Consider the following 27,426-nt stretch of genomic DNA (forward strand, 5'->3'; position numbering starts at 1 on the left):
GGGAATCACCTGGCACTCGGGAATAATGAATCCTTAGGATTAACCGGCTCTAAATTTCGTCAATTCGGGGTTAATGGGAGCCAAACGCTGAGAAGGCACGATGTGGCAGGCCGGCTTCCTCGCCGAGGCAGGAGAGGACCGAAGGAAGCAGCACGTCTGAGAAGGCTCGCCCCTGAGGTGCCCCTGGGCGCCAGGCCCACTCCCGAATCCCCACTCTCCTGTTAAAAATGAAGCTTCTCTCCCCGCAGGCAGTGAAGACAGCCCTGCAAAGCGGGGCTCTGCCGCCGGCCAGTGTGCGGCAGAACGACAGCGGAGCAGCCCCGACAGAGAGCTTCCAGGGTCTTCTTAATTGGGTGCGCAGAATCCGGAGTCTCCTAACGGCCACTTAACACCAGCATCATTAGTTGTGTCGCTGTGGAACTACCCACCAGATGTGTAACAACCGTATTTACTGGTCTGTGTGCAGCTGGTTATACCTTCTCTGGGCTTGCGCCCCATTCGCTCGGATGGCTGTTTCCCCATCTGCTTCGATGCGGGTGCCTCGATGCCGCCCCAGGACATGGGGTCCCCTGTGCCCCCTCAGGACGCCCAGTACCGGATCAGGCCCGAGAGCACTGGAGAGGTCAAAGGACTGCTAGCATCTGATTTTTATTAAAAACAACATTTAAAAAAAAAACCCACCATTCTATTGCCACCAGAGAATTTTATTTTTCTGCTGGGAGAAGAAAAGCCCTGTGAATGTTTTATTCAGCAGGAACTAGAACACTGTTATTATAAAACTTTCTTTTCCAAACTAATTCCCTGAGCTTAGGCTGCCAGAATGCCTCCTCTCCAGGGCAGTTCTGCCTTCACTCATTGACTTTAGAGATCCTTCTAGAAAATGTGCCACCCAGACTCCAGCAAGCAGCAGATGGTCTCTATGGGGCTGTGGAGCTCATTGTGGGGCAGCCCCACCCAGGATGGCTCTGAGAAAACCGACAAGTTGAGTTATCATTGGAAAGGAACACCATGCTGCTGTCCTTAACAGGATGATCTTCCGGAGCACATCAGAGCCTGGCAATGGCCCTCAGGGTAAAGGGAGGGGTGTCCCTATCTGCACTATCACCTCAGGAGTTCTGGGTAAAGCATCACCCCCCAAAGTCAGCCTGTTGGCCAAGGATCCCTTAAGTCCTCGGAGGGAAATATCAGCCGGGGGGAAAATGAGAGACATGGCATACACCAAATTCTGGAAGATCCTAGATGGTTCTACAAATAGAAACAATTCTTGTTCTTATCCTCAAAAAGAAATGGAGGGGCCTGAGCCTCCCATAGGACACCAGTGGATCCCTAAGATGGATTGACCTTTGACACTGGTCTCATTCCAACATCTCTGATGGAGTCTGACAGAGGAACTATTAAGCTGTAAAAGCCCTTTGTAAGCTCATTCAGACTGAGCACTGTGGGAGGAGAAACTCCCCTGTGATGGCAGCATCAGGCAGAGCCACCACTGAGAGTGAGAAAAAAAAAAAGACAAAAAAACCCAGTGATGAATGACCAGGAGATGAAGGACGTGCTAAAAGAAGCAGTCACCGGAGACAAAATGGGAAAGGCAGCAACAGTGAAAGTGGTGGTCGCCAAATAAGGTACTGTGCCAGGGACAGTCTATTGGCACTGGTATCCATTTCCAACTCCCATCATCTTCCCCGCATCCCAGGGAAAGGAAGATTGAAACTGCATCTCCCAGTCTCCTGTCAAGCTACACTTCTGGGTTCATTTAGGTTCAGTGAACAAAATCCACTTACGCGAGCTCCGAAAGGCGGAAGACTTGGCAAGTGTGCTAGTGAGCAAGCGGGCGCCAGAAGAGGTGAGAGCTGGCAGGAGATGGACTCCACATTCCCAGGGCTGGTGCCAGTTCGGAGGGTTGCAGAGATGACACCAGTGGTAGTGGCAGATGCAGTTTCTTGATTTCTGGGTTGTTGACAGAGGTGTGACCTCAAAGCTGAATATTCAATGGCAGCCTCCAGGTGCCACACCCCCAGGCTTTGCAGGGATTTTGTAAGCACTTCATTCTCTGTATTAAATCCTTTTCTTCTTGTAATACCTAGAGTGGCAAACAGACTCGCTGGCTGTTCACCAACACATTTTCTTTCTCCTGTGTACCCAACCAGACTAGACGTCTCCCAGCCTCCCTTAGGGTTGGGTGTGACCCTACGTTCATGCACTTGGACCCATCACAATCTATCACAGTTGGGCACCACTTTCAGATTGAAGCTAAACAGCCAACACCTCAAAGCCTCCATGCTCTTCTCCTTCTACTTATCTGAGGCAGACAAGCACATTGACCTCGAAGGCTACACGTGGAGACGGTGGAGCCGCAGGACGGAACAGAATGAGCCTGGGTCTCTGCATCACCGTTCGGAACAGAAGCTCTTGGCCATCACGGTGGCGCCAGACAAAACCACAACCAGTGCATGAGGGGGACAGAAAGGTGTTAGAGATGAGGAAAGGGTTATAGACACAATGACCGAGGACAAGATGGTTGAAAGCAGTGGTCACTGAAAGTAGAGAGAAAAAACACCTGCTGTTGAGCTAAGTCACCGAGGCTGTGAGGTTTATCTAATACGGCAGTTAGCAGCACCCCAGTTAAAGGAAGTTGTTTCTGTTTCTGCTGTGAACTGACTGATGACAGCTCCCAAGGTAGAAGAGTAAATCACTGATAATACATAAAAACATTATAGGCCACAACCAAAAAGAACACATGAGCTGGCAGAATGTACCTAAAAAGAGAGATGTGGAGTCATTTTAAAGTTCCTTGGTAGAGCTTCAGGAATGGAATTCCTTTGATGTCATATAAACCCTGGCCCCTGCCCGTCATTCCACCCTTATCCTCCTGCACCTGCCACACACGCTGAGCTCCAGGAAAACCACAGAGAAGCCCCTAAACACGCCACAGGCTTTTCTTTCAGATTCCTAGAGGGGCTGGGGCCTGGGAAATGAGCCTTCCAGGTTCCAAGGTGTCCAGAGGTGGCACCCAAGGAGAAGCCTCCCTGCTGGACAGATGAAAGGCCATCTTTCTCCACAGTGGACCTTGATTCTAAGAGCTGTTCCCTTTGAATGAGAGCTCCAGGGGCAGATGCAGATCTCAGAAACAAGTGGGCGCATCCCAAGCTACAGATGTGAGGCCTGGCAACTGAACTGACAACTCAAATAGCATCTCTCATCGATGAGCCAGGCCAGCTGGTCTGTTCCACTGGCTGGGAGCATCATGCCTTAGAAACGGGCCTGCGTGTTATTTTCTGATGTGTCACAATTCACCCTTTTGTTGTTCTGGAACATTCTGGAGCAGGGGAGGCTAATCATCCCTCATGGTGTGACATCTGTTTGAGATGACTGCAGGCTCAGGCCCAGAACCTCCCTTCATCATCCTGAAGGCAGCCACATGATCACAGTTGGTCCATCCCCTGCCATTTCCCTTTCAGTAGTTCACGAATCAAGAAGAGAGGGAAAACACATTCTTCAGGCTGGCAATGTAAGCAAACCCTGAGAAAGAAATGCACTGTACTAAAAGTAGAGTACAAAATAAATACCCATCCCTGCTCTGAGAAGACTGATGTTCTTGTTGACTAGAGCAAAGCAAGTGGAAAACCTCTGCATCTATTTTGGCCCCACCCTTGATGGAAGCCAGTCTTCAGATAGGTTTTCAGTGGCTCAAAAGAAAGGGAAAGGAGCCTCAGTCTCTGCTGCTATGTCAGTCTGTGTTTTCGTGTCAGAACATAGTAAACACCAGCTCTGAGGGCCCGTCTTGGAGTTGAGGACAAAGAGAGGGTGCTCCTGCCGTTGGAACTCCTTCATGGCAAAAACGGCACCTGCTTAGAGAGTTGCTACTCACAACAAGTCTTATAGAGGAGAAGACATAAACTCTGACCCCAATTAGCTTCATATCTTGTCAACCCAGTGACCACTCTGAACCTAAGACTCAAAATGAGAAACCAGGATAATAGCTCTTTGTTGAGGGCAGAGCATGTGCCAAAAACTGTACTAAACACTTTCTATATTTAATATCATCTAATTCACCCAACAGGACCCAGAGGTAGGTGGTTTTATTCCATTATACAGAGAATGGCATGGAGTCTCAGAAAAATTAAGGAAATTGCCCAATGCCATACCACTTGTCAGCAGCAGAACCAAGAGTCAAATCCAGTTTTGCTTGACCCCAAATCCTGTGCTCTTTCCCACTGTGCATCTGTAATTAGTATCAGGACTCATCTGGCTAGAGATGCTTGCAGCTCAGGGATAGAGATTGGAGAACAGACACTGAATAAGGCTAGGAAGTTTCAGGTTTGGCGAGCGCTGCCAGGTAGGTAGGCTGGACTGACACCCAGAGCTAGGCCCCTCCCATGGCAATTCCAGGCCAGGAGGGAATCCTTACAAGGCAGGAGGTCACCTCAGCTCTCCATACCTCTCCCTCTCTACCTCCCTCAAAATAAAAAAATGGAGGGAACCCTAAGAACACCTGTTAATGCTGTTACCCACTGGGTAATTTGAGTCCACAAGTTCTCTTCTTCAAGAGGAAACCTGAAGAAGGCAGACTCAAAAGGCTACGTATTGTATGATTCCATGGAGGTAGAAAACGGATCAGTGGTTGGCAGGGGCTAGGCAGTGAGGGTAGGAACTGACTACAGAAGGGCACGAAAGCACTTGGGGGGATGATGGAAATGTTTTACATGCTAACTGTGGTAGCCTTTATACAACTGTATGTGTTTGCCAAAAGTCATTTAAGTGTACACTTAAAATTGGCAGATTTTACCTCGTAAATTACATCTCAATAAAGCTGATTTAAATATATATACACAATTTTTCCCCCAAAGGGCACTAGCTGATGAACCCTGAGCTAACATTTCCATCGTGTCACTGCATTGCAGTAACCCCAGGAAGCTGAATCCCTCAGTTGGCTGTTTGACCTTCCCAGTAGGGAGATTCCCTGCAGGCAGCCACTGCAGGGTGATAGGCCACATCCAGTGGGAAGAAGGTTCTGAAGGGAAATTTCAGGCAAATGCATCTGTAGCCATTGAAATGAGAGGCTGATTGTTAGGGTTACCTTGGCTTCCTGCCTTCTTTCCCAGACCTTCAGAGGTCAGACTGTGTATGTGGTAGAAATATTCATCTGGAAAACTGCCCAGAGCCAGATTAATATAACATCACTGTTTTTAACTTGTATCTCACATGACATACCCATCTTTATGTTCATATCTTGTTGCATTTTGAAGGCCATACCTGTCTCTACGCTCAGCCTGAAAAATACAGAATAATACTGCTGAAAATACTAAATACTGTAGCCTCCGCCTGCCTCAAAAAGTGTGGCATGCATTAAAAATGAGCATTTCAGTAAGACTAACTAGTCTATCCATCCTTCCAGCTCTAGGTCACCTGTCCCCTACACATTCTCTTTGGTAAAGGCATCTCTCTCCCCCGTATGGCCGGTTAGTCCCTTTGCTTTCTGTCCAAGACCTTCTGTTTGGGGAAGATCTGGAGGCTTCTAACCCATGTTAATAGCTCAATTGGAAAAGGAACATAAGCCACACAAATATAGTCTAACATTGGAAATAATCAGATCAGTCATGCAAATTAATAAGTACATAAGGTCATATCCCAAAAGAAAAGAGTGCAGCCTCATACAAAAAAAGCTGCCAGAAAGAATGGATTTTAAAGGGAAATGAAAACTAAAGAGCCAGCCCTGACTTTGGACTCCTTTAAAAGCTCCTGATGCTCTTTGCTGTAAGGTGTACCATCTCCGGGCATTGCTGTTTGGGAAGCAGCCACACTCTGTACCTCACAGCAACGTGGGGACTGCCCCTACTAGAGCCTTTTTTATAATAAAAATAAAAGAGTTTTAAAAAACAAAAGACAACATTTTAATCAAAACACAATCATTTATTAAAAGGGGACGATTACAGCATTGAAGGAGCCAATCCTATAGACTGGGACTTGTGAACATCAAAGGGAAAGAGACCAAGCCAGATGATAAAAGCACCCAAAAGCACAAAAGCACAGACACCTGGAAGGTCCTCAAATGGCACTGATTTGCTAGATGCTATCAGTGGTTTTTAAAAATATTTTCTCCTCAAAAAACTTCATTTTCTTACAGCTTTCAGGTTTAAACAAAGACAAAAACTGCATGAAACAGTTGATATGACTTAATACAAGTGTCACATATGCTCCAGGGGCTTTATCATATAACCACATATGCTAGTATTTTATCTGCCATCTGATCCTCCTATGGTCTTAGAATCATGGAAGTGAAATTTCAAGAAGAGACAAAAAATGTAATTTTGTTTTTCTTCTTTCCATGCCATAAAAAAATGGTTAATTTTCATAAAAAGCAGGAGGTAGGAAACGGGGAGAGTGTGGGGGGGTGAGAATCGGTTGGTAAGTCTGGTTCTAATCTTCTGAGCTGCCTTTGGGATGACGTTATGAGGTAGGAGGGCTCTATGACTATTATATAGGTGGACAGAGGGAGCAAAGAAAAATCAAGTGCCTCATCTGTAGGTCCACCTGGGACCGATTTACAGTGTACAATTTAATGCGTAAAAGAGCCTCTCTTTAGAAAACTCTGAGCATTTTACAGATATAATATAAGCATGCTAAGTTTACTAATCTGCTACCTATAAAACATTGTTCCAGGTGCCAGTAAGAAAAACAAAGGTGGAGATCTGATCCCTTGAGGAGCTTCAGGTATTAATCTGCCTAACTGAGCCCAGGTTTCTTTCAAGTATGGATGAATTAGCCTGGCTACAAGGGGGAGAACTGGTCATGGAGACACGTTGTATAAAGAATCCCCCAAAGCCATAAAGAGTTCTCTTCAAGATCCTTCATTTCCAGATGCTGCCTGGACCACTGCCACCTTCCTGGGACCCATAATGCTCCTAGACCTCCACAATCCCACAAGGACTGTCTTTCCAGTAGGGAAAGGCATCTCTGGAGGCAGACACCTTCCAAGAGAATCATCAAATCAGGGCAAATATCCTAAGTCTCCAGCGTGACACAACTATGCTCCCAAATATCACTACTAAGCAAACACACTTCCAAATCCCCCCGCGGATAGCTAAATAAGTGGAAAAGACCATTTTTTCAAAGAACATTCTCTGCCTCTCTCACCCTAACACATTTACTTGGGTTCCTGACTAAAGATCAGATCATAATTCAGAAGGTAACCATCATTATAGACAAAAAGTTTCTGCTCAAAAGGGTGATAGTTAATGCTCTGCACTCTTTCCTGCATCTTATGCAATGTAATGTCTAGTCGGCCCTCTTTCCCTGTGTTTGTGTCATAATAGTAGAAAATCTCTTCTGTTTTGGTGTTCAGAGTGCGGGTGGCATACAGAACCCCACATACCATGAAGGCATTAGAAACAGATGGTTTATACTGCCTGGTGTACCAAGTGTTTAACACCACGAGTGTGGTGTCGTTGAGTTTACTAATCACCATGTTACCCGTGCTGGCTTCAGTGGAATAAATCACCCACAATCCATTCTCATCCACAGCCAAGTCAATATCTTGCCAACCAACATTAGCATATGAAAAGCGGTTATTATAGGCAGCGTTGGGGAGACTTTGAGTCACTTCAGCCCTGTTGTTACTCAGGTTAATTTTGGCAATGCTCCTGGTGTTGTACCAGTTGACATACATGAAGTTGTTATAAACTGCTGTACCACCGCCTTGGCCGTAGGTAATCCGATAATCTCGGGCATTTATGTACAACAGCAAATCATCCAGTGTATTGTGGAGTCTGTAATATTCCAGAGTTCTCCCATCTGTATTCAAAGGTGCCACCCAATACAGCCCCCCTTCTGGATGCTGGGGAGAGTAATCCCGACCCCAGGCACCATACTTATAGGCAAACCCTCTCCAGTTGAGCTGAACTACAGCCGGCTTACTGATATTCACCACACCGCCATGGCCACAGCTCCCTGCACAAACAAGAACATAAAAGGGCATTCTTAGAGAAAAATGAATGACAAGACACAAATGGTTTAACACCCTAAGAACCAAAGGAATCCATAAAGATTTTTCTTGTCAAGGTTCAGTGACGACAGTGGTTCTGATGGAGAAGAGCCAAAACCTTCTCTTGGTGTCAGTCTCAATGCAAACCCGCTGTGGGCTCTAGAGAAGACAACCTTCTATTTCCATGAGTGGGCTTTCATTCTCGAAATGGGGATGCTAAAGCTGCCAAGCGCCATATTAAAAAGGTTTGAGGGCCCAGAAAGAGGAAAGGAGGACTTGATAGATTTAACAGATTTTCTTCTATCAGAAAGCATTTTGCAATCTTTTAACATTTCATCTTTCTTACAGAGAAATCAAGAAAGCCAGGTCATCCCAGACCCTACCCTCTTCCCATGAAGCCTGATATTCCCCAGGATCAGGTACAATTGTGATGAAGGAGAAGACTATCCTGGGCAAGTGTCCATGCCCTTCACCTTTCTGCCCCTCCCTGGCACCCCAATGCATACACCAAGTACCAATGCTGTCCCAAGCCAATCTCAGAAGAGGAAGTTTTAAATATGGTATTTTGAAGATACAAAGATGGTCCTCTCATGGTGGGATATCAGCCTTGAGAAGCCATGGAAGTTATTTCAGGGCAATATTGCCTACTCTGTGCCCAAAGCATAGCCCACTACATAGATCACTTGGTGACCATCTTGCTGTAGAGTTATAAAATAGGTCTTGCTATTCATACCACGTATTCTACTGGTCCATAGAATATGGGGCAAGTACTTCACCTTCCCCAACTGGACACCGCTGTCATAATGTGTACAATCAAGTGGGACCAGACTCACTGGTCCACTGAATCCACCTTCCCTGTAACACCAGTGGATGACCCAGGCTGGGCAACTGGCCCTTTACATTGTACTCTGAAATCTCTGCCAAACTAAATCCTTTATGAGCTACAAAAATAAAATAAAATTCCTCCAGGATTTTTATAATAACTATCCAGAGTGGAACACACATTTTCTGATATTCACCACACCTTAGAGGGTTAATAAACACCCTTTACAAATGGGTAACATTGTTTCTTGGATGACAAAGAAAATCCAACTTCAAGTACATTCGAGGTCATTTTCCCTCATCCTACTGCCTGGAGCAGAGCAGGTGAGGGAAGGAGGAACAGAACCTGAATCACTCGATCTGGCTTTGAATGCTTGGAGGGAATCAGGGAGCCGTGGAGAGCACATGATGTGAGCTGGAGCCAAGAGCAGAGCTGAAAAGAATTACCTGATTTATCAAAGGGGTCGGGGGAGCTGGTTAAGGGGGAGTGAAGCTTTGCCTGTAAGTCTGTGCCCCTGACCGATATGGAAAGACCCATTCCTCTCCTTGCGAAATTTCCCCCCCTTCTCCTCTCCTTACTCAAGGACTGGCTCTGAGGTAAAACCATTACTAGAAACCCTGCTTTTATTTTTCCAATCTGCTGGGGCTTTTTGGCCCCAGAATTACATACGTGCTCCTTAAATGCTCTCATAAATCCGTAGTTGGTGGGAAAGCCAGCCAACCATACAACAGGTAGAGAAATGAAACCATTCTGTACCCAACCTCAAATAATTTTGCATATCATTAAGCAGAACACAGTCGCAGGTTTATTTTAATAATGCATGCACCATTTCATAAATAAAAAAGCAACGTGTGTTCAGCCAAGAGACTGTTCTCCTCCAAAGAAATAATAAATAAAATTATAAATTATTATTTCTTCTCCTAAAAGTGATCTCTCAGATGAATGCTTGTTTGCTTTTGTTTATGAAACAATGCATGAATTATTAAAATAAAGTTAGCAGTGTGTTCAGTTTAATGGTAACAAAAACTGTTTGAGTTTCCATATGCTACAAAGTGGATTTTCTAGTTAAAATATCTTCCTGAGAACTTATTTATTTAACTACGTTTCACTCTGAGGAAATGAAAGAAAGACGTTTTTCTTGCAGGTTGGAAGACTTAGGAACTGTTTGCTTAATTGAATCTTGCTTTCCTGGAAAGAAAATATCCCAAACCAACAGCAACAAAAATACTTAAGGGAAAGTTATGATGCATAAATGTATCCAAGCATTATCAAGGGGTTAAAGAGCATAAACTGATCTGTCTTGGATGTGGAAATCCTCAGATATAAAGGAACCAAAATAAACTCTCTTAAAAATAATCAGAAGGGGGAATGAAGCATGAGAGACTATAGACTCTGAGAAACAAACTGAGGGCTTCAGAGGGGAGGGGGTGGGGGAATAGGATAGACCGGTGATGGGTAGCAAGGAGGGCATGTATTGCATGGTGCACTGGGTGTTATACGCAACTAATGAATCATCGAACTTTACATCAGAAACCAGGGATGTACTGTATGGTGACTAACATAATATAATAAAAAATACTATTATTTAAAAAAATGACTATTTCTGCTAATAATAATAATAATAATAATAATAATAATGGCGGCTCATCATTTTCCACACTGACCAGGAAATTAAAAATTGTACCTGGTATAAATACCACAATCTTTGTTGAAACCACAATCTCTGTTTCTCACTGTCCAACTGTTCCTAAACATTCTCCTGTCCTTTTTGTCATACCCCTCTTCTCCTTGATGTCCTCTGGGCCATTTTTAGGGCCCTCGCTATAGTCAAAGGAGGTGGAAAAAAAGAAGAGAACTGAGCATCACTGTCAATACTACAGATGTGGCTACAGCAGTGACAGACCAGAGAAAAGGCCATGGCGGGCTTCCTCGACTCCTGGCGGCAAACCATCCTGGAAACAATACTGAAACTGATAGCCAGCCGGGTGCCCACTGCTCATCCAGCCCAGCCAGAGCCCCCTCCCCTTACCCCATCTATGCCAAGCTTTTTCCCACCCCACCACCAATCTCATACCCCTTCCCCGCTCCTTCCTTCATTTCAAGGTCTTAGGGGTATTCCATTCCCTTCCTCGGCCATCACAAGTTTACCCTGACACTGGGACAACCACCCATGCTCAACCATAACCCAAGAGACCAATGAATCATTTTGCATTTTCTGGTAGAAAAGAACATGCCACAGAAATAAGAGTAAAAGTACCCTTTCAGCTACCCCACAAGCAAGAAACCAAGACAACTTGGTATTAATCAGGTTCATGAGTTGTTGGAACTTTCTCGTTACTCTGGGAATCACAGGTGCACCTCTCTATCAGAGTATCTATGGAAGGCAGCCTGGTACAGTGAAAACATTGGCAGACAGATTCCAAGTCAAATCCTGACTCCAGTACTTACCGGCTGTGTAACCTTCTGAGATTCAGTATCCTTATGTTAAAAAAAAAAAATCCTAATACCTACTCTATAGAACTCTTACGAAGAAGAAGAAGTTGTTACATGTAACTCAGTAAATGGTAAGTATCAGCATTATAATCACATCACGTTGGAACTGAAGGTCCACCTGCCTGTCTCCCTTCCTACAGAGTGCTTTCTGGAGGTTCCTGTAGCCATCCTGGTAACCCTGGTGCCCTGAACAGGACCAGCCACGCAGTGGTACCAAATTAGGATCATGGAATAAGGGAATGAAAGACTGATCGAATCTCCCAAACCCAGCTTACCATATTTATAAAACCCTAGTCCTCTACTCTGCTACATATCTGAGTTTTTCAAAAAGCCTAGTATCCACTCCAAAGAACATAATGCAAGGTACCCTCCACACAAGGGCAGCCTTGGTTGGCAATCTCTTCATCACGCAATTCATCAGATATTGGTGGCATTCTGAAAATACCCTGGGAAGCCACGAAGTAAGACTTTTTTTAAAGTCTCATGGTTGTATTTGTGTGTGATGTAGTAGAAAGTTTTTAATTTGCATCAACAAATGGGAATTCAAATTTGTATTGCCCAATTTTGAAAGCTGGATAAAAAAAGTTAGAAGCTAGGTGCCAAACTCCAGAATTAGAACCCATAAAGATATCTTAGTTTATCTGATTAAAATTTTTAGTACCAAAAAAAAAAAAGTCTCATGGTTCATAGCATTTTTCTTAAGTCAAAGTCTATACACAGAGGAAACTTAATCTGGGATCCATGAGTACAATCTCCTACCTGGACAACTAAACTGTGAGTGAAGAGGAGGATACAATTCACTTGTGAGAATTAGGCAGTTAAGCTGATCATCATCATAAAATGATGAAGACCAAGTTGACTCTGAATTATTGGATATATACTACCCAACCCTCTGCGTTTCCTAAGGCCTTGGATTTGGGCGGGTCACCCCATATCTTCCATCAACCATGTACCGAGCACCTACTATGCGTCAGCACAGAACACAGCATCACGGCCAAGCACAATGGCGATCCACCCCCGAGCAAGTGTGTACATGTTGCCTGTTTTCTGTCATTTAGATTCAGGAGGAGATCAGAGAGACAGTCAGTTGTTTTTAGGAAAAAAAGTTAATGAGCAGAAGGCCAATTATTTTAGATGAGAAAGTTCTATGAAATGAAGCAGAAAAAGATGCCATTTGCAGCATAAACCAAATATAAAGCACGTTTTATTGAACCCTAACTACATGTGCTGGTTCTAAGACCAAGCTGGCCACAGGGGTAGCACACTGCAACTGCAAGGGAGGGGCCCAAAGAACGCAGAACTGTTTTATAGCTGAGACCTGCATACAGCCTTTTGTTCTATGCAACTCCGCAGTGAAAAAAAGCAGACAGGCCAGATTTTAAAGTCCCATAATTGTGAGTAACTTTAATTAAAGTCTCCACAGGCTCACAACTTTGTGGTGCCTGGGGAGTTTCCAACTCTGCATTATCAACCAATCCAAACAGAAAGAGAGCAAGTAAAAAGAAATTGATTTAAAAACATGACAAAAAGTCAGTTTAATATAAACATCATAAATATAATATGAACAAAGCTGGAGGAGGGCCAAGTGGCTTGGCTGGGATCCAGGTACAGCCAAGGTTGTGGGAAAGTGAGAGGAAATCTGGGTCCAATTTGCTTAAACAACACAGCTGGGCTGGGATGGCTCACAAAAGTCTAAGTGTGAGGACCTAGGGGAAAGTTCTAGAAAAAAAATTCTAACAAAAACAATCCAACAGACTCATTTGTTTTCCTCCTTAGATATACCAAGCAGTGTACCTTGTCTCCCACCGCCACCCTTGAGTTACTGCCATCAGACACTCTAGATCCTGAGATACCCACAGAGCAAGGGGCCTTGCACGTCAGCTTCAGCTCTGCCACTAACTACCCATGTGGCCTCAGAAAAGCAGCATCCTCTCCACCTTAGTCCCCTCCTCCTGAGACATGATGGACCTGAGCCAGATGGCTCTGAATGTCCCTTCCAGTTCTAAAATGTCCTCACTCTAAGGAATGCAGAGAAAACTGTGCTGGAAAAATCTATTCAATGAGGAAAATTTGCTGTGGAGGAAGAAAGAAAGGGGGGGAAGGAGGGAAGGAGGGAAGGAAGGAAGGAAGGAAGAAAGGAAGGAAGGGAGGAAGGAAGGACAGGAGGGAGCCTTGCTCAGCTGTTATCAGGGTTTGTCACTGCTTTCACCCCTGCCTCATGGAGCCCTGCGTGGCCCAGCAGAATGAGCTCACATTTTCAACGCACACTGACACCACTGATCCCAGACCGAATTTAACCTTAGCTTGTTATGGAGGACGAGGCACGGCTCTGTCCTGAACCTCCTCTCTATGTCATACTATGACAGACTGCCAACAAAGCAGAGGGCAGGATGAGTCTCCTCAGCTCCACCAAGAGGCTTAGAATGACGGCGGTACCTAATTAAAGCCTTAAAGAAACCAGCTACATCGACAAGGACCCAGAAACACACAGCCTAAAAGGAAACAGGTTGTAGGAAGAGGAATTAATGAAAACAACAAGAGCTGTACGATGGGATGAGCAGATACAGGCCTTCTTCGGGCAGAGCTGCTCACGCCCCGCAGAGAGAGCATCCCTGTGCCAGGGCTGCAGCCAAGAGGCTGAGAGGCGGCCTCGCGTTCACCTAGAGGGGTGCGCTGACGCTCCGAGGACCTAGAGCCACTTTTGTTCCCAGCAAGGTTTCCACTTCAGTTATCGTCATTAATAATAATAACAAACCCCAGTGCATAAGTGCCAATCATAGAGCTCTGTGCTTCCCAAGACTGGTTTCATTAACCCTCACAGCAACCTGCAAGGCAGGTCCTGTCTTCCTGTTATCACTGACGAGATGAAGGATCTTTTGCTATGGCCATAGAGCTGGGAAGCACAGGTCTTTGGGGTCCCAGAGCCATACTCCTGACCCCTACACTCCACTGCTCCCTTCCTGGAGGTATCACGGAGCACGTGCCTCTATGCTCTACCCAGCCCCAAGGATGATCGTTAGAGAGAGGACGTCCCTGCCCTCTGGGAACTCACATCCAGGAGGGACGTCAGGCCACACCGGCAAGTTCTGGGCATGTGGGGCCATCCATTAAAGCCTCCCTCGATCATAAGACATGCTAAACGGTAGGTGCACTTAAGGGAAGCATAAAGGAAAAATAAAGAGATGGAAGCGGGAGGGAAAGAGAGGAGGAGGGAAGGAAGAGTCAAGGCATAACCCAGCTCATCAGCTACAGGAGCCAATCAGCCCTTGCAGTCCATAGGACGGCATGGATACCATGCCGATTCCAGAAGCTTTCACCCCACCCCCGACAACAACTCCATCACCACAGAGATGTTTTTCTTGTTGGTAAATGCAAAGGGACACGTGTAATGTGTGGATTTTGCTTTAAATCAACTCGTCATCAGTGCTTTTCCTCTATGAGCCCCAGAACGTGATAGCACGTGGAGCTACTAAGGGAGAGATTTCAGAGCATGGAAGAGGAAGCTGAGAGCCGCGATGATCCCGTCCCTCCCTTCCGCACTGCAATCCCAAATCCCTTCCCCGCCCGCTCTCGGCTCCTAACTGGGCCTGGCTCAAGTGGTAAAAACACGGCATGCTTACCAGGGGCAGGAGGAGGTGGGGAGACAGGAACATTGTCACCTTTAGAGGCTTCGCATTCCTTTAGCCTGGTCTTCAGAGCCAAGATTTCTCGTCGAATGGCAAGGACATTGTTTTTGTCTAGCGTCTCCAGCTTCTCTACCAGGAGAGTCATATTCCTTATCTAAGGAAATAAAAATTCAGAGTGACTTTATATTATTGTGCAATTTCTTTCACAAACATTCCAGGGCTGAATTTGTCACTTAGTGAAACATTGCTGGAGAATACACCCGAGATTCTTCTGAATGGTTTTATTTGGAAGAACACATTTTATGGTTTAGCGTGAACGCCTGTCACATCTCAGGCAGATGTGTGTGACAAAAAGAAAATGGCAAAGATTTTAACAGATTTAATAATAGAGCACAGGCTCAGTCGAAGCATCCACAAAGGTCCATTAAAGTTCATTTCTAATAACCTTCCCTATAAACTCGTGTTTACTCATGTTGTATTATAATTATGATTTTAACGAATGGTGAGAGCCAGAGAAAACTTAAAGTCTGAAATATGTAACTAGAATTCTCAGTTATAGCCCCCGTCATGACGTGCTAGTAAATTCTCGTTCATATGAATTACCCGACCATAACATTAATGTGATGGTCTTTATCCATAGAGGATAAAGGCTTCACGGAAACACACTCACAAGGAACTCCTTTAAAGAGGGTTGCCAGGATGTGGAGAAGTGTTCCAAGAGGGATCGAGGATCACGTGATCATGCAAAAGGAGAAACAGACCTAGCAAGTCCAAAATCAGGTAAATTGTGGCTTCCTAGTGCCACGAGCGTAAATCCAGAACAGAAAAGGCACTTGATCTAACTTGCCCACGGAGTTGTTCAGATTTATATCATCTCCTTTCCAGAGACACACCACTGGATGACACCTGCTCGTCAATGAACACGTTCCCATCACGCTTAACTTACTGTTCAAAGACAGATGTCCACGGAAGGCAGAACATGGGACATGCCATGCAGTCATGTGAGAGTGCAGAATTGGAAGTTGGAAGAGAGATGTGTAGCCTGGTCCTGGCACCTGCCCACTGGGGAGAATTTACTATTAAAGCTCTCAGAAATGAGTTAATGCCCTACCTCCACTTCCAGCTGGTCAACGATTGCTGTGCTTCCGACCACACTGCCCTTCAGCTGCGTGACCAGTTTCTCCATCTCCTGCACTTCTATCTTGATCAGCTCAAAGTCCAGTTCGGTATAAGAAATGGTATCCTTTTCCATGATCTCTACTCGGACGGTCAGATTCAAGAGCTTCTTCTCATACACGCTGATTAATTGGACATACTCCTTCACCTGAAAGGGAATCAAAAAGCTTAAGTCAATTCCCAAAGTAATACCATGCAGTCTTTCTCCACTGCCAAGCCCTTGGGGACTATTTGATTGCTGTCAATCTTTTTTTTTTTTTCTTTCTTTTTTGGTAAAGAAATGAATCAAAAATATATTTGAGTAGTTTTTTTTAATCTATCTAAAAGCAAACTAAAAAAAATTATTACAATTGGTGGGGTGGATTTTGCACTTGCCTAGACTAAAAATAATTTTGCTTCAGAGTCATCACACACAAGTATATTTTAATTTCCATTTTAATGTTTGAAAATATTAGGTCTCCAAACTAAATTGGTTTGAACCAGACTCCCTTGCCCTCCCTCCTCCCCTCAATGCACACGCCGTGCCTAAATCAGGGTTTCCCAACCTCAGCATTACTGATATTCTAGACTATTCTTTCTTGCGGGGGGAGGGTGCCTTCCTGTGTCTTATAGGATATTTACTAGTATTCCTGGCCTCTAGATGCCAATAACACCCATAGACCATTGAGCTGTGACAACCAAAAATGTCCCAGACATTGTTAATGTTCCCTGGGGGCAAAATCACCACCACCATCACCCTACCTCCATTTAGAAACACTGCTCTAAATCAAAGTATTTTCTACAAGTGGGAGAAATGCACTAAGTAGAATTCCTTCTCTGACTGCCATATGCACTGGGTTGTGAGCCCCTCTATCTTTTACAAAGTAGCATAAAGACCCAACTTTACTATACAATATGTGAGTGTATATGCAACTGTCAAGTGCACATTTCATTAAGTGCGCCCACATTTATTCCAAGAACTGATTATTGCAATCAGACTTTTATGCGTTTGTTGCATATATTTGAATGTCTGATCATTAAGTTAAAATACTTGCAAAAATTCCCTTGGTGGTTTAGTGTATAATTGGCATCTCCAAATGGATATTTCAATAAACACATTTGGTGGTTCTTTTTTGTATCTGATCTCTAAAAGAAATGCCATGGCTTTTTTAAGGACCCGCTCATTAAAAGTTGCTAGTTTTATATTCTTTTTAAAAATTCGAACATAAGTGATACTTTTCGCCAAACCATGCTAATGTCAAGTAGCTGATCCACGGGGCTGGATGAATTCAGAGCCAGATGTTGGCCTCTAATCCTCCTAATACCAAAGGCAGCCCTAACTTCTGTCATTTTAGCCCTTCCACTTAACCCCACTGTGCAAATTAGAACAGACTCATAGGCCACAGACCTCAAGGGCTAGGGCTTCAGGCAAAGAGGATTTTAATGAAAGTTGAAAATGCAGCCCTTGGCACTGAGAGTGTATCTCCTCGGGCAACCAATGCTCACTGCCATCAGCTGTGGCATCCCTCGGAGGCTGATAAGGCTGGTGACATTTTGGTGGATAAGGCGGTTAGAAAGAAAAAAAAAAAAAAAAAATATATATATATATATATATATATATAAAACCTAATGAGTCCCCCTCTCAAAAGTATAAATACAAATAAAAGGTAGCCACCTCTTAATTTCTACAAAAATCAAGCAAAAAACTTGCCTGTGATGATGATGATGATGATGATGATGATAATAATAATAATAATAATAATAATAAAGTGCCAATCCATTGCAGAAATGGAAGTTTGCAAAATGAGTATTCTTGCTGGCATTTGGCCTTGCCAGCTCTTGGAACACATGAAACACCCTCTGCTTTCCTGGAACATGTTGGTGGTACATCGCAGCTGTTGTTCTAAAGAAATGAGTGATCCAACTGTCATCCCTGCTAAAAAAAATGTGGCTCTCCCAGATTCTCACTGAAAACCAAGGCATAACCTAGACTTTGCCACCTATGAGAATGCGTGGCATGCCTGCCCTCGTTCAGCCACAAAATGGGTCTCTAAAGATCCGTTTGGGGAAAATCTGAGGTTCTTTCAGCTGACATTTAAAGGAAAGCTCGGTGATGTTCAGGAAAACCAGAATCATCCATGGAGTTCTAAGAAGGCAGGAGGGAGGGGCACCTGGATGGCTCAGTGGGTTAAGCATCTGACTCTTGATTTTGGCTCAGTTCATGATCACTGAGCATGGAGCCTGAACCTGCTTGAGATTCTCTCTCTCCCTCTTCTGCCTCCCCCTCCCCCCTCCCCGCTTATGCACATGCATGCACTCTCTCTCTAAAAAAAAATCAAATAAAATAAGGCAGGAGGGAATTTGAGGACTTTACTGACTTACATGTTCGGCTCTCCAGGGTTGAGATGGTGTGGACAATTCTGAGAACATCCAGCTCTCCCCAGAAGTGCAATGTCAGCAGAAGCAGCCCGATGTGCCCAGAGATGGGCAGCAAGAATATGGGTCTAGCAGCCCTAAGGGGACGCCTCCCTGTGTCAACATCTTTACTGTAAGCTCGTCACCACTACAAGTTTGAGCTTTCAAAGACTCGCCTATGCTTGCCTTCAAACCACCAACCTAACATTCAGAGTTTCCATTTTTGTTTGTTTGTTTGTGATGCACAGACTACATCATGGGTGGGTTCTAAGAATCCAAGTTTGTTTGGGGGTTCGCTTCAGGGTGTTTGTTGTTGTTCTACACAGTAAATGTAGTCTCGTCATAAACAGGGGTGCCGTGTAGCCGGCTAGTAGCCTAAAGAATCTGTCCGGCTCGTGTTTCTGCCTCAAAACCTGTGATCATAATTATGGCCAGATTATTTGAAATAAATAACCATACTGTTATTTTAATACATCTTTACCAACAAGATGAGTTGAGCTTGAACTGACGGTGAAGACATATGAAATACTTTGGAGCTAGAGTCACCTAAACTCAAATCTGCCTCAGTACTTACTAGCAAATCACTTAATTACTCTCAGCCTTAGTTCCCTCCTATAAACTGGGGGTAATGACATCAAGCTTACAAGATTATTGGAAAGACTAGAGATAATGCATATTAAGTGCCTCACCTAGGGGCTCCTGGCTGGCTTAGTCAGTAGAGCACACGACCCTTGATCTCGGGGTTGTAAGTTCGAGCCCCACGTCGGGTACAAAGATTACTTAAAAATAATAAAATCTTTTTTAAAAAAAGGTGCCTCACTGACCAGATGTTTATAAACTGTAGCAATTATTAGAGAAACAGTGATTTCAGGGGTTTTTTCCATCTGACCTTTTAATTTATTGTATTTCACTGCACAAAACATCGTTCAATCGGTGTTGTTTGTTTGTAAGTTGCCTAAATGTCTCCCCAACTGCCTCAACCTTCTTGTGCATGAGGATCTATCCGCAAATGTGTCCTATTAAATACTTGCCCCAAAGACCATAGAAAGAAAACTCCGAGCTGCCTTTTGCGTCGTCCCCTTGAGTATGGTCACAAGAGGCCATAGCAGAAACACCAGAAAAGGATAAAATGCCTTCTGCATCTCATGCAGAGGCAGCCCGTCTTCCCTGTGTACTGACAGATCATGAATCAATGCAAAGCAGTCAAAACCCTCTTCTGCCAGCTTGTCCAATCGGGCGTTCCCCCCAGGCCTCCAGATAAACGGTGATTTCCAAGACAACGCAGGGACAGCTATAATCATTCACCTGAAAACTCAAAGGCCCTCAGCTGAAGAGAGAACTCTGGATCGAAGGTATGACTGACTTCCTGCATCTCTTCTTGGAGGTTGATAACAGCATGGCCAAGATAAAAGAAACTGGGATGATTCTGAAGACCTTAAACTCCTGACCTGGCTCACCCAGCCAAGAGAGGAATGACCTGCCCATTTACGTCTCTTGACCTTTATGAACCTCCATTTTTCCATCCCTGAAATGGGAAGAACACTGGCCTATCTGCCTTAAAGAGTCGCTTGAGAGTAGAACAGACCCAGAAGCATTTAGAAAAGCACAAAGGGAAGCTGTTCTTGCTGTTATTATCATCTGTCACACAGAATTTACGAGGTAAGCCTCAACGGGCAGGTCAATTCCTTTCTTAGGCCTCAATCACAGACTTCTTGAGGACCAGCTACTCCTGCCTTCAGAACTGAAAGTTCTCCCACCTACTCCGCACTTCCTCCCTGCCAATTACTAGCAAGGCAGATGCCACCTGCCCCCTTTACAGGATTGGAATTAAATGTCCTGTCCTCTCCACCCTGGCAAGCTGCACACTTCCGGAGCAGCATGGGGTTTCAAACTGCCCTTCACACTTCTGCCAGCAAAGAAGACATGCAAATCAGTAGCTTCCACTATTTCAAAGCAAATGACTCTAACTGAAAAGATCTTTACTTAGGATTTTCCTCCACTTGTTATGTTTTTATGCATAACTTCTTATCTGTACTTGATTATGCTGGAATAAGGCTATGAATATTAATGGAGGGAATTTATAATTTAGTGCTGTGCCTTTTCTGCTGATTAATTCAAGGACATTTTATTTCTTAAAAAGCTAGGTTCCTAGTGTAGTCAAACACATTTTACTGGACATTCATTTAAACATAGACTATTTATCTACCAATTCAGGTTGAAAGCAGGGTCTCAGCCTCATCATAATTTTTGTCTTAAAGGATAACTGTGCTGGATGTTGAGGCAGCTAAGTTTAAATTTCTCAGGAAAACTTATTTGGAATCTTGCAGGAAAGCCAGAGCTCCTTGTAAATTAATGGAGTTGTATTAAATAATGCATAATGTGATTATAGCCTAGCTTGGACTTCACCTGTGCAGAAAATGGGAGCCTTTCTAATTGATTTTAAACTTGGCTAAAAAGGGAGAAGGGGTCAAAACTGGAATGCCAGGTCACATTGCTCCAGCCAGCTCAGAGAAAGGCAAACCCTGTGGGATGACTTCCTCTGGCTAGAGAAAAGCCATAATCAGGGGGTTGGAGTCGGGGTTTTTACCAAGGCTATGTGACCTACTAGAATTGATTCAAATTCCCAGGGAAGTCCTACATTTTGGTCTAATGCTAGACACGACTAATGTAATGTTCCTTCTGAGACAACAGAGGATAACACAAGAGAGAGAGAATGAAAGAGAGACGTACAGAGACAGAGAGAGTTAGGAGAGACAGAGGGAGGGAGCGAAGAAAGTAAACTGGAAAGAGAAAATCAGAGGAAGAGAAAGGAAAAGAGGGAGAAAGACAGGAAGAGGACAAGCTTCCAAGAGGGGAAGAGGAGAAGGAAAATGAAAAGAAGGAGGTAGGGGCTTTCCAAAAGTAAGGAAAGATCAAAAAAAAAAAATTAGGAAGGAAAGGGAGAGAGACTAGAAGGGATGGACAAGGGAAGGGGGAGTGAACAGGAATAGGAAGGAAAAGTGAAGGAGAAGGGAGAGAGAACAGAGGACAGAGGAGAGGAAAGACAGGCAAAGCTGGAAGAAAGACGAGGAAGAAGACCAAAAGGAAGAAGAAACAACAGAACCCAAACCAAATAAAAATTGCAGGGTTGGGTTTCACAGGGGGAGCTCAGGGCTTCTTTCCAATCATACGTGCACAATATTGAAGTGAGTTTATCCGTGGCATGCACAATCTCCATCCCATTTTCTTCCTGGGCCCTCATTTTTCCTGCTATAAAGAGCCCCGCAGGTGTACTGTAAAACAAATGCTAACGCCTCCATCGGCGGCAGGCATGTGGCTTGGGCACAACGAAGAAGGCTGCTTACAAAGGCCTGCGTAAAAAGGGTTTTGTTTTGTTGGCTGGTTTGCTCTTATCAAGATTTGGCTGGAAGAGGAAGAAAAGCAATGCTTACTTTAGAAAGCTCTTTCTCAAACTTCTGGGAGAGAATGTGAGCCGTGACTTCCAAGCGTTCCACTCTCTGCACGGGAAAGGTGGTGTCTGGGAGGGTCACAGAGCACTGGCAGGTGCCGTGGTCATCCTCGAAGCCAGTGAAATTGGAAAGCGACTGTAAAGAAAAATAAGTTCAACATCAGTAATAAGCTGGGAAATGAGCTTTTTGGTAACTGGAGGGGCAGAAATTGGCCTACCGAGAGCGCTCAGAGGCAAGCAAGTGGAATCCAATACATAAATGAATAGAACCAGGGGCGCCTGGGTGATGCGGTTGGTTAAGCGCCCGCCTCTTGATTTCAGCTCAGGTCCTGATCGCAGGGTCCTGATCTCACGGTCGTGAGTTCAAACCCCGCTGGGATCATGCTCAGTGGGGAGTCTGCTTGAGATTCTCTCTCTCCTTCTCCCTCTTCCCCTCCCCCCACTCACAGTCGCTCTCTCTCTAAAATAAATAAATCTTCAATAAATGAATGAATGAATGAATGAATGAAGAGAATCAGAGACACAAGCTAAAACTACCATGTTTCCCAGACAGTGATTACACTCAGTTCAGCCACATCTCTACCAGGCAGGCTAAACCACAGTCAGACACCTTTACCTAAAGGAAGATTCTCCTTTCTTGAGGAAGCGTCAAGGAAATTATTACTGTTCCCATGTAAGGAAAGGGAAAGAAAGAAGAGATTGGACTCCTAAGTTTGAATTCCAATTCTACCACTTATTGGACATGAACCCTCTGTAAGTCTTGTTTTCCTCATCTGTCTAATAGAGATAACCCACTTAGCAGGGTCATCCCCAAGAGTAACTACGTAATGTAAACCAAGTCCCTGGTACGTGGTCAGTGACCAGTAGATGGCACTCTCCCTTTCCTTCCATGCACTCATTTTCTTTACCCCAACACCAACCCCAACCCCAACCCAATGCCTTCCAATGACTGGAATGGGAAAACCACCATGGATATGGGTTACAGGGAAAATATACAGTGCAAATTCACATCTTCTCTTCACCCAGGAAATTGTGTAATTAACATTCTTCAAAATGGAAACAAACCAGCCATTTTTAAAAGACTGCGTAATGTAGGAGTTGGAAGGTTTTCTGCAAAAAAAATGTTTTTAAGTTTTCCAGCTTACCACTTGCAGAAAAGTCATTTTAAAATATTTGATGTTTCTTTAAGATATTCAGGCTCACACTTTGGTGCCGCTGCATATTTTAAAATGACAGGTTTGAAAGATCCTGTTTTTCGTTTGTCCCCTTTGAACTTCCCCAAGGGGATCCCAGCACAATTAACATTTTTTTATTACTACTGTTGCCTTCCAGAGGAACTCTTGGCAGCCGACTGGTTGAGCTTTACAATGATCTCATCTGATGGCCAGCCCAAAGCTCACCTGTGAAACATCAGACTGAACTGTCTCCCTGAAACTACCAAGGGCAGAGCAATGGCTTGCAGAATTTGAAGAGATACAGACCACACCCCTCAAAGTTTAGGAGGTCAGCTTGCTGCAGCGGAGACTGTGTGCTCTGTACATTTAATATCTACCAACCTCCATGATTTCCAAACAAGCTGGACCTAGATCCATCTATAATCAACATGTATTCTGTCAATGACCTCCGGACCAATTAATTCAGGCTTTTTTGCAACTAAATTGCTTGTCGACTTAACCTAATCTTCTTTAAGATGAGCAAACACACACACACACACACACACACACACACACACACACAGCTTATGTATATAGATGCCAGGTAAATTCTTGATATTGGTCTCAATTTTCTTTGCCAATCACATCCCACACCCGTAGGAACTGGGGAGTAAGGAGGAGAGACAAGCAAGTTTATGCTGAACATGGGGGCTGGGAGGGGGCTAAGGTAAGGGTCTTTGCCAGGGATGAAGAAGGCCTGGATAAGCTACCCCAAAAGTCTGTTAGAGAGACCAGCTTCCCTTGGAACCAGGTTTATCACTCTCACCGAAGCTAGAAAGACTCCAGTTCAAGCACACCAAGGCTTTTACAGAGGACCAATGTATCGTGGACTTTCAAAAAAAAACAGCTTACTATAACAACTGTCTACCCCCCAAGAAATGTCTTGCATTGCGTTTTGACAAGGCGAGGTTAATTAGCTGCACAAGACAGGGTTGAACCATTCTTAGAGTTCGCTGAAAAGCTCTGTCAAATCAGAAAATAGTGGAGACCATCAAGCAGTCTCTAGATAATCAACCAGAAACCACCAGCTAACAACTTTTAGTCCTGAAGTTCACCTGAAAGGCAGGCAAATAATTATGAGTCCTGCTGACAGCCATTCCACTGTCTTCTATTGAACATCTCTGTCCCAGCACTGTGGACTCCCCGGCTTCCAACCCGCTTATCATCAGCCCCGTGTGCTCAGCTGACATCAAAATGGTCCATAAGTTTGATCAGTGTCTCCCATTAGAGATATTTCTGCTCCTCACATTCAAAGACAATGAAGCTAATGGTGATGGGTCCCTCTCTCTTTGCAGTGAATGCTTAAACTCTACACGAGTGTAACATGAGGAATGGGAGACACAGACATGTGCTTGTCTCCTTGGCCTTTGAGAGGGTCTGCAATCTCCCTTGTGGGGGACAAACAGGACCCTCTGTACCTTACAAGACATCTTACACTGATGGGGTCTCACGCAGCATGTGTTCAATTAACATTTACTGGTGTCTACAGCTCGTCAGGCTGTGGTGTTAGGGAGACAAATAAGACCCAATTCCTTCACAGTGCATCAGGTCCATTGTCATGAGAGAGCCTTCGTGTCCTTTTGTTCACCAAACCCAAGCCCCTTAGCCTGATGACAAAAGCACACGACTCCATGTTCCAACTCTGCCAGTCACTGGCGCCTTCTCTTGTCTGTGGAACAAAGCATGGCGCCTTCTCTTGTCTGTGAAATGAGGAACCTGATAGCAGCTCCTTCTTTGGAGGGGGACATTCGAGGCATGTGGAGTGCTCGGAGCGCTGGAGCTGAAGGTGTGACTCACATTTGTGATTTAAGGTTGCAACTGGCTCTAATTAGCAGCCAGGTCTAAGTGCCTGTAAAGATTCAAGGCATAAAATAACGGTACTCAACATTTTCAAAGTATAGAAAATGATACGTTTGGAACTTGCTCAATGACAGTTATAAAGGGGTTTTCCACCACTTTCCAAAGAGCTCATCAAGCTGACAGCCAGCCCTAGAAAATTGGGTTTATAGTAGAAGTGACACCTAGCCTGCTATAAAAAAGAAGCTGGGGTAGTGATACTGACTCACCAGAGGGAGATAAGTAAACCAGGAAGGAAATTAAAATCTCTAAGTGCAGTTTAACTACCATTCCTTATCTACTTTTAAATAGTTATCGTTTTACCAGACAACGGGCCTATTGGATTTCTCTGTTTCTTGACCTATATTTTATTTTCTGTTATTTTAGCTGATCATCTTCCCCAAATGATGGTTTCTGATTGGTGATGAGGCTTCAAAATCATTATTTATTGTTAACCTCTTTCTTTAATGTTAACCAGGTCTAATTGTCCCCAGAAGTTACTTAGCACCATGGGATAAAATGTTGCATCTGATTTCTGGCTACAAAGACTATCTGGGCATCTTTAATATTCCCAAACCTTCTCCTCTTAAAAATAAGCAGTTTTCATCTATACTCCCCCCAAAATATAGAAAGCTGCCTAGGGAGAGATGGGGAAGAGGATGGGCAGACTAAGTCTGAGTTATATAATCTGCTGGCTTAGTGACTGTAAGCCAATGACGTCACCTCTCTAAGCCTCCGTTTCCACATCTCTAAAATGGGACCATTAATTTTACCGACCTCTGAGGGTTAAATCAGATAACACATATTATGTGAGCCCTGTCATTTATTAGGTACTCAGTGAACACTGTTGTGGCAGTTTCTATCTGGGCCCTATCCAAACCATTTGTTGATCAATAAGTTTTCATTGCCTACATTGTTTTTTTTTTTTTTTAAGATTTATTATTTATTTTAGAGAGAGAGAGAGCAGGGGGAAAGGCAGAGGGAGAGGGACAAGCAGACTCCCCGTTGAGCGCAGAGCACCGACAGCACTCGGGGCTCGATCCCATGACCCTGAGATCATGACCTGAGCAGAAATCGAGAGCCGGCCACTTAACCCACAAGGCCTCCCAGGTGCCCCTGCATTACTCAGCTTTTGCCTTTGCTCTGATGGCAAAATGGAAACTACAGAAAAGCCTTTTCCTCCCCTTTTCCCGATGGCCCTTCCATTCAGATGGGAGCATGTAAGCAGCAACCTGACCTGTGAATAAAGATCACAGAGGCGCACAGGGACAGCCTTTGGGGGAATTAAGGTTCCTCTACCCTCTAAGGCACACCATAGCAAGGAAAGCCTGGGTTTTACAGAGCAGGGCTCCTACAGAGAGGCCCAGAGCCCACGTGGGCAGAGCTGGAGTGAAGAAATCCTTCCCGACCCCTAATGTCTCACCCTCCCTGCCTCTTCCTAGCTCCTCAAAGGAGATACAAACAGGACTCAGCTCCCAAGGGATGAGGCACAGGATGTGGCCTAGTAATGTGGCCTAGCTGGGACAGTCCCTTTATAACACATTCTTTGGCTCTTGTTGTTGTTGTTTTGTTTTGCCTATTTATTGCTACTGCTGTTGCTGTTTTTGGAAATGGCTCTTATGATTTCCTGTAGCGAAGCCAGAAGAGAGTTCATACCCTTCTGGGCACATATCCACATGTAAGAGCACTTTCCTGAAGACGTCCCCCACTTCTGTCATCCACCTCCTCTACAGACCAGGCTCAGAGAAACCCTCGGGGCTCCAGCTGCAGCACCATGGCTCCCACTCCCTCAGGGCTGTTCTTCATACTCCTCACGGTCCCTAGTGTGTGGGCAGCAAACCAGACAAACTTCTGTAGCTTCTACTGGCTGGGACCCTTCCCTAACAGTTCTCATTTGGGATAGAATTTGGACATCTCTATTTTCAGAGTCTCCCTCCCACCCGCACTTCCTACCCCAGATTCCAAAGTGCAGCCAAGTTTGAGAACCTCTTTCAAGTTTAGATTCTTTCCCTAAGGCCTCCAGTGGAAGAACCAAGATGCCGTCCCCTTGGCAAACAATTTAATTATTTTACCCAGGTTTTAATTCATTTCTGGGGCACCTATAGTTAACAGAGGGAGTTGTAAATCTTTTCCAGTGCTCAAGTCTAACCATCCATGAAATTATATTCAGGTCCCCAAAAAGCGAGAGGAAGGGAATGAACACAGCTCTCAGACTGTGGGGCCTCCTCACCTGAGACACGGAGCCAGGGCTGGGACCAAAGCTGCTGTTGGAGCTGGAAGCAGAGAGGAAGCTGGAGCTCGGCACAGAGTCAGGGAAAGAGCTGGAGGGGGTGGTGGGGATTGGGGGCTCCAAATCCCCTGTGGTCTGGCCGAGGAGGAACAGAAGGGCCAGGAGACAGAGGAGGCCTGACATCATCTTGCGCTCTTACCTAGAG

The 27,426-nt window shown here is 44.7% G+C and overlaps 1 protein-coding gene across 1 annotated transcript; it reads right to left on the reverse strand.

Annotated features, from left to right (window-relative positions):
* Window positions 1-5,889: 5,889 nt before the first annotated feature.
* OLFM4 (olfactomedin 4) lies at window positions 5,890-27,426 on the reverse strand. The gene is made up of 5 exons (XM_026493370.3): window positions 27,222-27,426; window positions 21,925-22,077; window positions 16,035-16,247; window positions 14,918-15,077; window positions 5,890-7,947 (listed from the first exon to the last, which is right to left on the reverse strand). Exons 1-5 carry the CDS (start codon window positions 27,405-27,407, stop codon window positions 7,145-7,147), a joined length of 1,515 nt encoding a protein of 504 aa, XP_026349155.2. The 5' UTR covers window positions 27,408-27,426; the 3' UTR covers window positions 5,890-7,144.

The sequence above is a fragment of the Ursus arctos genome, unplaced genomic scaffold, assembly GCF_023065955.2.
Source record: "Ursus arctos isolate Adak ecotype North America unplaced genomic scaffold, UrsArc2.0 scaffold_10, whole genome shotgun sequence".
Taxonomy (NCBI): domain Eukaryota; kingdom Metazoa; phylum Chordata; class Mammalia; order Carnivora; family Ursidae; genus Ursus; species Ursus arctos.

Excerpts from the sequence above, each read along its gene's own strand:
- OLFM4 (XM_026493370.3), bottom strand. The coding sequence starts at position 27,407 with ATGATGTCAGGCCTCCTCTGTCTCCTGGCCCTTCTGTTCCTCCTCGGC. Across the intron at positions 16,248-21,924 it reads TTGAGAAAGAGCTTTCTAAA|GTGAAGGAGTATGTCCAATT; the intron begins GTAAGCATTGCT and ends ATTCCCTTTCAG. Across the intron at positions 7,948-14,917 it reads CCCACCTCCTCCTGCCCCTG|GGAGCTGTGGCCATGGCGGT; the intron begins GTAAGCATGCCG and ends TTGTTTGTGCAG.